The 10,708-nt window shown below is 42.7% G+C and overlaps 1 protein-coding gene across 7 annotated transcripts in view; it reads right to left on the bottom strand.

The window, feature by feature from the left end:
• The window catches only part of SIK3 (SIK family kinase 3), a 307,559-nt gene extending 301,569 nt beyond the window's left edge, over positions 1-5,990 (bottom strand). For all 7 annotated transcript variants that reach the window (XM_045204075.3, XM_053925710.2, XM_053925708.2 and 4 more), the window contains exon 1: positions 5,680-5,990. In XM_045204075.3, the coding sequence (XP_045060010.2) occupies positions 5,680-5,952 (273 nt within the window). In that variant the 5' untranslated portion in view covers positions 5,953-5,990. The remainder of the gene's footprint in view (positions 1-5,679) is intronic.
• Positions 5,991-10,708: the final 4,718 nt, after the last annotated feature.

The following is a 10,708-nucleotide window of genomic DNA, read 5'->3' on the forward strand; positions in this document are numbered from 1 at the left end:
TTTATCAGTGTACAAGAGAGTCCACAATAGAACCTGACACAAAATTTGGATTCAATAAATCCAAGTTTTTACTGAAAGAATGAATAGGTAATAAAAGGATTCCAACTCTGTACAGAGATGTTTTAAGTGTTTTTTTAGAATTACAGAGGATCTAAAAAAAAGAGAATTTCTTTCTCTTTTCAAACCGTCCATTTTGTTCTCCTTTATGCTGTCAACTTGAAAACATTAGCAAGGATGATGCATGGAAAATGAAAACAGCACTTCTGGCACAGAAATAACTAGTCTGGGCACCTCTAGCTTAAGCCAGATCTATGACTTTCTAGGGAGCTGGCACCAAAGTCAGAATGTTAAAATAAACAGCTCTGATGTTGAAAATGGAATACTGGATTTTCGATTCTGGAGAGACTAAATGAGTCCAAATCAATCTTAACTCTTCACAAAGTTTCAATAAAGTCAGTAACCACATCACAAATGAAGTATCATTTGTATCAAAATGAGGTTAGTCATCTTGCAATAGGCATTTCTGTATTATATAGGTGTGGAATTATCCCCTCAAATGTAATGTAAATCTATTTTCAATTTCTTTCTGACATAATTCTCTCTTCTATTTACTGATGAATCTTGTTTTCAGCCTCCTGATGAGCATGAGCATCATATCATCTGCTTCATTAAAGTCTTCCTTAGAAGTAAATATAATACTATTAGCCCACTCTGAGTTTTTCTCCTTGTGTAAATGAGTTTGCACTAAAACCACACAGTTCACAGATGTGTCCTGGTTGGTCGATATTTGGAATGAGGTCATAGGGCAAAACAGTTTTTCTGTGTAATATCTTGCCCTTGGCCTCCTAAGCAGCACCCGAATGCAAATGTGTTCTTATGTCTTGTAAGACTATTTCTTCACATTCTCTGCCAAATTTAAGCGAATCTCTGGAGAAAAGACTGTACTCAAACAAACCCTGTTCCAGTGTGACAAAGAATAGTAACACAAACACATGGAATATTCAAAGCAGCCCAAATAAAAGCCAGTGTTAGTCACAGTTTTCATTAGACAAGTCTCATAACTATTTAAAAAGTTTAACTAGTGTAAAATTATGTTATAAAATGCCAATTCATGCAATTAGCCCATAGACTACAGGAATTAAACCCAACTCTCGCAAAGTGACACCTGACATAATAGCAAACTACTTCTTTTACCCTGAAAGCATATCATCAGGATGACATCTACCTACACAAAACGAATGGCATATACATTTATAAACTGTTCCAATGGGATGGAAGGTCAAAAAGGGGGACTATGTCTTACTCAGCTTTGTTATTATATCATCTTATGATGATGATGATAATGACAACACTGACTATATGCCTACTATGTACCAAGTACTGCTCTAAGAGCTTCACAAGTATTATGTTATTCAATTTTAATAATACCCAAACTTGGGAGGTAAGTACTATTGTCATCTCACTTTACAGATGAGGGAATCCAAGCACAGAGAAGTTAAATAATTTACCCAAGATCACCCAGCTATTAAGCAGCAGAGGACCCAAACCCACGCAGCCTTATCCAAAGTGCAAGCTCTTAACCACAAACTTAGTAATGGGCAAGTGATATGTATCTGTTAAATATACATTAACAGTATTTGACTGCCCTGTCTGGGTGGCTCAATTAATTGGAACATCATCCCGAACACCAAAAGACTGCAGGTCCAATTACCAGTCAGGGCATGTACCTGAGGCAACCAATCAATGTTTCTCTCTCATTTCAATATTTCTTTCTTTCTCTTTCTTTCTCTCTCCCCCTTCCTCTCTCTCTCTAAACTCAATCAATAAATAATAAAAAATTTAAAAAGCATTTGAACAATGGCTTTTATAGTCATGTATACTTAGAAAAATATATAAAATATTATCTAGTCTTTGTTCTTACTCATCCAAACAGCGAAAGTATAATTAGCCACAGGCAGCAGACTACGAGCATTTGAGAGCAGAAAATCTTTTTTTAATTGCTTTAATACTTCATAGTGGCCTACCAAAGAATAGAGCCAAAAGAATCTCAGACTAAGGCTCCTCAAACAAACAAACAAACAAAAAAAAAAAAAAACAGAAGAAGAAGAAGAAAATCAAAGATTTTTAGAAGAGAGACAGCCAGGGTGAGCTGCTGACCAAAGTATGTCGGAGATGAATATTCTCTCCTACTAACTATTCTGCAGTGACGCTCTAAGCACTGCAGTGCTGCCAACATTAACTCTGAGCTCGTGAATGCCATGCTGCAAAAGTCACTGACAACCAAATATGAAAATATTTCCTTTTCTGTACTGATTTCATTCAACCCAGGGTCCTTGTCTAGGAGGTTTGAGAGTCAACAGATTCTGGGAAAGAGCCAGTTTCAGCACGTATTGTTGGACGAAGTATAATAGCTTAGTCAATAAATGAAGTTTACTTTAGCCTCTCAGTCCTTGGAATGGATAGTACATATAAGAAAAGGTGACCACAGCCCTGGCTGATGTAGCTCAGTGGATTGAGCACCAGCCTGTGAACCAAAGGGTCGCTGGTTAGATTCCCAGTCAGGGCACATGCCTGGGTTGTGGGCCAAGCCCCCGGTGGGGGCCACGTGAGAGGCAACCACGCATTGATATTTCTCTCTCTTTCTCCCTCCCTCCCCCTCTAAAAATAAATAAAAATCTTTAAAAAAAACTTAAAAAAGAAAGAAAACGTGACCATTTTTTTCTTTGATGTTCAGAAACACCTACTACCTAACCTCCTTCAGCCAACACAAATATCATTTGAATTACCTGAGTCTGATTTTTATATATGGTTAAAAGAAAAACCCAGACCATTCAGTGGCCCAATGGTCTGCAGGAATCAAAGAAGAAAGAAGAAATCATATACCTCTAAAGGACAAAACAGGAAAATAATATTCTGGAAAGAGATGGGGAAAAAATAGCTCTCTTTCGTTTCAAGTGACCTGATTGCAGAAGTAAGATGAACACTGCAGTGCATGGGAAGAAAAAGCTATCTACCTGAGTAACTGAAACAGCAGCTTCTGCAACTGCTAGTAACTTAGGCACCTTCCTAGCCATTATATAACCAAGTCATGGTCTTAACAGGCCATCATACTGTAACTCAACAGCTGTTAGGTACATCTAAGCTGTCAGCATTTGAGAAACCCTTCCAAAGTGGATTCAGATTAAGCACGGAACAGGCCAAAATATGCTCATCATTCACTCAGAGCACATGACAACTCCTTGTGAATTAAGCTTCACTCATGTCCTCAGAGTAATTTAAGCAGCAAAAGATAGGGTGCTTGTAACTGTAACTAGGAAATTACACACTGCTACAAAAACACAAATGAGTGCTGGTATGGTCCCACCACACATGCAACTCATTGAACTCACTGTCCAAGCCATCCATTTCAGTCTCATTCAAGATTTTGAGTATTTCCATATATAAGAATTTCAAAACTCCACACCACAAATGATCAAAGTTAAAACCAACATAAACAGTGGCACCCATTTATAAACAAGCCGATGTTTAAAATGCTGCAGTCCTAAAGGATACCAAGGCCTCAGAGAAAAACTAAGAAACACACATAACACACACAGGAAAATTAGAAAGTGGGCAGACCAGCCATAATTAGGCACTGGCTTTGCTGACTACTGAAGACAGAAATGTCTCATACATATAAAGTCAAGAACCAACTGTTTGCAATTACATTTCCAAAAACATTCAACCCTGTAACAAATTTTTTTTATCAATATTTTGGTGTATCCAAGGGCTGGAAAATAGAAAATTCTTTAAGTCACACATACCACAAACCAACCAATTAAGTTCATGGAGTCCATACCCCAAAGATCAGAGCAAAATAATCACAGAAATGCAATGTGATTGCTGGGTGGGGGGGGGGGGGGGGGGCGCGGAGCAAAAATGGAAACACCAAGACAACGAACACGAGGCTCCTACAATTAGAGTTGTTTGTAAACACAAGTTTGATTTTGCTAACAGTAAACAGAACTGGAAACACTGCATGGGGTTGAGGGGTGAGAAGGTGGAGACAGTAAGATGGTAACACCAGGAACCTTGGACCCTGTTATCTGCAGCAGCTCAGACCTGCAGACTTGAGGCCCTCCGATAAAAACTGACAGAAAGGCTGAAGACCACCCCTCCCCAGAGGAAGTGAAAATGACCAATCAATTTTCCCCAGGCACCCACCCTGCCACACTACAAGGGCTCCTTGTAGTCTCTAACAGAAATGAGGGGAAAAGGAACTTCAGGCTGTAAGTGAGCAGGACAGAAGGCCTTGATAAGTCCCTGGTTCTGAAAACGACGACTGCCATAAAAGCAAAAACAAGGTAGGTGATGACAACCAGAGGTGAGGAGGTGAGGGGAACTGATGTGGCTTTTATAGGAAGCAGCAGCAGTAGCTACAAGGGTTCTTCATTAGTCAGGTTGAGGGAAACTGCAGTTTTAAATATGGTGCATGACTACATTAAAAGTATTCATTCAAGTGAGAGACTGAACAAAGAAAAAAATTGTAGTACAAATAGGCTTTGTGGGTCCAAATGAAACCAAATGATTCTGCCTGATGTCTTAGATTCCAATACTCTCAGTGAGGATGGCTATAGAACAGTGCTACCCATACTTCCTCAAAAAAGGAATTTTACATGTAAGAAATGTATATGTTTACATGTATGGCTTCCTAACTGATCTTGGCCAACTTCACTACTACAACTCCACAAATCCCTTGAGAACCAAAGGGCCCAATGAGTGCCATCCTCCAGCGTCGGGATTCCTCACAGACCTCTTCAGTCACCAGCCTTTTCCCAAACCACCACAGCCCGTCCTGGGTTCTATAAAGCCTACAATTCCAGAACCTCGAACAACTAAAATTAACCAACAATCCAGCTCCCCCGAAGTGTTTAACCCCTGATTACCTAATGCCACCATAAACCTGCACCCCCATGTTCCCTGAGCCCATTCCTGCAGAGAAGCAAAGAAAAATTGTCCTCAGTATTTCCTCATTTTCTTCGTCTCCTCCTCCAAAGATCTTATCTGTCCTCAGGCTTTCATTCCCATCATCTATCAGCACTAGACGATCCTATGCAGATGGATGTCTCTGTCGTAAGGTACCAGATCCCTCCTATCCCCAGTACCCTGTACCCCACACACCCCTAAAACATGCCCCAGCCGTCCAGTTTACCCTTGTCTTCCCCCACCCTCCTGGTTCACATTTCCTAGGGCCCTGACCTCATTCCCTTAGAATTGCTAATTGCCGGTTCCAGAGTCGTCTTAGCTTAGTCTCAGGGTTCCGACAGAGTTCCAATCCCTTCCAATCACGTCTTCTACACACTCCGTACAGCGCTGGGAACCCCCTTCCCCATTCCCCGCTCCTCAGTTCCCTAGGTCCCAGGGCTTCATGTCCGACCCCTCGCGCCTCCTCTGCCCTGGAGTTTCCCTCTCTCGGGTCCCTCGGTGTCTCCCACCTTCTCGCCATCTCATCACTTCCCCTCCACAACCTCCGTACCCGTTTTCCCAGTCTCCAATACCCCAAGCTCCGCTCGCAGCGCCGACCCCTCAGCCTCGGTGACGCGGGTCCTTCCTGCCCCCGCTTCAGTTAGACCGAGGACCCAGGCTGCGCGGTCCCGGGTTGCGCAACCCCGCAGCCGCCCAGTCCCTCCGCGCCACTACCTTGGCCTTGGTGACGAGGTGCGTGGCCCGCTTGACCACAGCGAAGTTGCCCTTGCCGATGGTGCGGTCGATCTCGTAGTAGCCGATGCGGGCAGGAACCGGCCCACGGGAGGCCGGGGCTGGGGGACGCGGCGAGCTAGCCGCTGGGGAGACAGTAGCGGGGGAAGCCGGGGGTCCCGGGGCGGGAGGAGGCAGCAGGCGGCCCGCCGGCCCGGCTCCTCCCGCTCCGGTCCCGGCAGCCCCGCCAGCCCCACTCGCCGCCGCAGCCGCCATCTTGTTGTGCAGTGAAACCTCCGCGACCGCGGGGAGCCGGCGGGAGGAGGGGGAGGGGGCGGGGGCGGGAGGAGGGGGCGCTGACGTCACTCCGGGGGCGGAGCGCCCGCACTGCCGAGGCCTAGCGTCATGACAACCGCTTGTCACGTGCCGACGCGCGTCACTGCCCAGTGCCATGGCAACTGTGACCTCACTCGCTCATCTTCCCGCTAGGACTCAGTACCTCTGGCGCTGGCCCCCGAGTGCCCTCCTTTGGGGATAAGACTGGGCACCACAGATGTGCCAGTCAGTTGCAAACCGCTGCGGCTTTCCCAAGTCGGGGTGCTCTAAGCCCGACCAAAAGCCAGCGTCCCTGGAATCGCTAAAGTGACCCGTAGTGTGACCTATATACCAGTTCAGCAAACACTCAACTTCCATTAAAACAAGATATTGCCTCATCAGAAATACCAGCCCTGTCCCACTTTAGCCCTTGAGGCCCCAAGGCAGGAATAGCTGCCGTATTGCAGCGAATGTAAAAGTTGGTAACGAGGCAGGGGAATGTTTTAGTAAAATTCCTTCCTCTTACAAAAGCCAACTCACCCGGTACAACCAATCTAATTGTCACCAAATATAGGAGAACGGGGAAACTAGGATTTGCGTGTTCGCGGGTGGGAAACCAGACCAAATACACATACCAGTTATTGGGTGGGTGAAGGCCAGAGAAGGTACGTCATTTTCCTTCCTCCCACCTCCTCTCTGAACAATTCCATAACTACATGATTGTCCTATTTCTGTCACTTGTGTAACCCTGATAGAGCAGTGGTGCACATTGTTCAATGAGCCACATCACAGTTAAAGGACGGTCTGTTAGGCAAAATAAATTAAAAAATTAAAATTACATCCTTACTAGCGACTCTTGAAGGACATTAAAGACGATCAAATTTATCTTTATTTTCCCTTCCTGTTATCTGACATTCCACACCCTCCAGAACCCCTCACAGGCTCCCAAGTTCCCCCACCTCTTCCCCCCCCCCTTTGTTATGTAAAATAACTGCTTTAGGTGGGGATGGAGAACAAGGTAGGGATGGGGGTAAGAAGGAAGACTGTGAACATTTCTATGTTAAAATGCATTCTTTCAGTCCAGTGCTGATCCCACTCTTGTCTCAATGGCAGAACTGTATCATCAAGTCACTGCATGTATATTAAAAACTGACATCCAAGGCACTGTACATGTGTGAGGAGAGTGCATGTTTACTCTCTCTGACCACAAGATGTTTACAAGCATTTTGATTCCATCTGACTATGAGTAATGGCTGGGACTAGAATGGGACAGAGAGGTCACTATGCAATTGTCTTGGATCAGTTCCCTGATGACTGTTCCAAATTGCCAACACAATTAACACTAATTGTCTCCTTTACTAGCAAATAAGGATAAGGATGAAGTAGACTCTGGTTTCTTGCAACAGTTAAACCCTTTCATTGGTTGAGATTAATCAATCCCAGATAAAAGATGTGGCTAGCTTTTCTTACCATTTCATGACCCCACTTACCTGCCTTTAGCAGGGACTATACATTAACTTTATAAAGTTCTGGGCCCCAAGGCAAGGAAGAAAATCTTTTACTCTGCAGGAGCAGAACTGAAACCATTCTTAGAGTGACTTTATATAGCCTCTCCTCCACTCATACAGATCGTTGGAACATCAAGTACGGCAACTTCTGCTGCTCTCCGGAAAGTGTCAAAAGCAAAGAACCCTCTAGAGAGAATGTGGCAGTGCTCTAACCTCCAAAGAGAAGAGGCACATCACTCTTGCCCCTAATAATGGCCAGAATGTATATGCTGGGTGTTCTCATTCGTGCTCCCTGCCCTCACGGATTGAGGCCAGTAGATAGTATGTCCTATTGAGACTTGGACAAAGACTTACTGGAGATCTCCCTGAAGAGTTCTCTTTGGTGAGAAGAATATAGAAAATTGAGGAGGGCATTGATGAACAAAAACCATCGGAGAATAAGGAAAACAGTTCGGTGCATGTATTTAATAAGGATTTATTGAGGAACTCAAAATCAACAATAACAATTTGCCAGGCTTTATCCTAAGCAGTTTACAGACATGAACGCAATCCTCAATAACCATATGAGACAAATTCTATTATTATCCCCATTTTGCAGATAAGGAAAAGGAGGTACAGAAGGATTAAGATAATTGGCCACAGTCATACAGCTGGAAATTGGTGGAACTAGGATGCAAACAAACCCAAACAAAGCTTACTTACCTCTGAAGCCTGAGATCTTTCGCCACTGGATTAAAAACCCTCTAAAAGTAGAAGTTAATAGGAAAAGTTGTTCCTCCAGAAGCCCAGGGTAACTGAGCTCAGTTTACATCCAGGAAAGTAGAAGATTTTGAGAGTTCTTGAGAGCAGGACAGAGCAGGTACAAGCTAACATTATAGGAGCATTCAGCTGACACAGAAGCATATTCAGAAATCCTGTATGCCAAAAGGCAACATCATAGAATGTTTACATGCCACTTATTCCCAAGCAAGGAAGTCATTAGCCAGTTATAAATTCTGCCGTCACATAGACTTGGTCCAAATACTCGATGTGCCCTGGTTCTCCAGGTGAGCTGAATGTGTTTTCTCTTTGTTTGGGCTGCACTCGGCATTACCACCTCAGCTGTGTGGCTGTTGCCTTTCCTTCTCCTATCCCAGTGCTTCCCTGGGTAACCAGAAACAGGTCTGAGCAGGCAAAGTACATAGTCTCCTGCTACAAAGTATCGAGGAGGGGGCTAAAAAGAAGCTAAATAAGCTTTCAGTCAAAGATTCTCTGTTCAGCTTGCCCACATTTTTCTTTTTAATGGAAATTTTCAAGCTATTACACAAAACAAAAATTACCCTTACTGCTTTGCATATTTTCTAGAATATCAATACACTTTAAATCACCCAAAACATCTTTAAGTATGTTTCTTTTTTAAGTTTTTCTACATTCTTAGATGTGACTGTATTATCATTTGGGATCAATGTTTCCCTTGGTCAAATAAATATACCTTTGATTTTATAAGGAAAATCAATGGGAAGACACAATTAGTAGAGGAAAAAATTCATCCAGGAAAATTTTTTTTCAGAAAAGTATATGCTCCTAAGGTGAGGTACACTTAGCTACCCTGTGATCAACTCCCTAATATTTACACTAATAAAATTGTTTTTCTTCTACTCTGTCTCTTTTTCCTAAATGAAAAGTCTGACACTCAACAAATATTAATTGACATTTTGTCATATTTGGATCCTTTTCTTTCATTTGTATATACAAGTATATATGAAGTTCTAAGGCACACTTCAACATCTACCTCAAATGGAAGTTCTTCATTCCCTGGTTCAAAACCTACAGAACTGTTTCTTTCCTCTTTTCCCTTCATTCTCACATCTCTCCTGACTAAAGACCCATCACCTCTGCCAAGCTGCCCTGGGAACTGCCTCTCAGTTTGAAGGGCTCACCTTCAGCCTTGCAAATGTTTTGGAAGATGGTACAGAGATTGCTTTAGAGGAGCTTCCTTGCATTAAGATTGGGATTTGCTGAGGTTTTCTAATAGCTTGTGGCTAAGAAAAATTGGGATTGATTTCTGTATGTAGCTGACCTACCTTTGTTTCATTTCTGTCACAATTTTCCTCAGCTCAAACAGAAAATCCATCTTCCACCTCTAAGGTCAAAAGGAACCTTCTGCCTTGTCTTCAGAGACACCTGCTGGTCAAAGTCTTGAACTACAGGATGCCCAGCAGCGCTCTTCCCCCTCTCCTACTCCCCCTCCCCCATTCCACTAAGACCTTCCAGTCCTTTCTATTTAAAGTGCAGACAGTTGAAAACCACGAACCCACATCAGGAGCCAGAGAGCTAGAATCCAAATAGAACCCAGCTCCAGGAAGCTGGATTTCTTTGTGGCTAAATAAAAAGTACAGTGGGCTAAAATTACAGTGGTGCCTAAAACTTAGGTAACAGTCCACAACTGTGGTTTTGTGCCACCCAAGGGTACCTTCGGTTATCCCCACACTTCTTGTGGCATTTTAAAAAGAATTTTTAAGGATGAAATTCATTTTCAGTTATTTTTATTTTTAAAATAATTTCATTCTTTTGGCATGTTTAAAAAGAGCAGCCTGGCATTATGAATAAAAAGAGCAAGGATTTCACAGTTGGACGTAGACTTTTCAGTGGACTTTTCCACTTATGAGTTCATCTCTGAGCCTCAGTTTTCTTTTCTGGAAGATCACTCCTCCCTCATGAGTTCTGAGGAGAATAAACTGTCATAAATATGTGGAGGAACCTAAATTACAGTCTAGTACATAGTACGCACTGAAGTATTAATTTCCTCCTTCTAAATGACAAAAGCATATAAACAATAACATGCTGCTTTCCAATCACTTTCAAAAGACTTAGGAATGAATAAGAACAGAATTATGGCTGTGAAAACTAATTAACTTCAGAGTTAAAGTGAGAAAATTAGAGTTGTGAATGTTTTGGTTTGAGCTACTAAACATGTGTAGTTCGATCTTTGGAAGTTGGACTTTTTTATGATGCAACTCTACATGTCCAATGAAAACATTCTCACTCTCATAGCTTTGTAAAGTACTTACTATGTCTACTTTACAGATGGTCAAATTATTGGACCTATCTGATGATTGGCTCACATACCCAGTTAAATGGTGAATTTGAGAAACAAATCCAGGGCTTTCAATCTCCAAAATCAGTTGTCTTATTAAACTTCAGTGTATACCAATGTTTGTGGTTTGCAA

The sequence above is a fragment of the Desmodus rotundus genome, chromosome 5 (genome assembly GCF_022682495.2).
Source record: "Desmodus rotundus isolate HL8 chromosome 5, HLdesRot8A.1, whole genome shotgun sequence".
Taxonomy (NCBI): domain Eukaryota; kingdom Metazoa; phylum Chordata; class Mammalia; order Chiroptera; family Phyllostomidae; genus Desmodus; species Desmodus rotundus.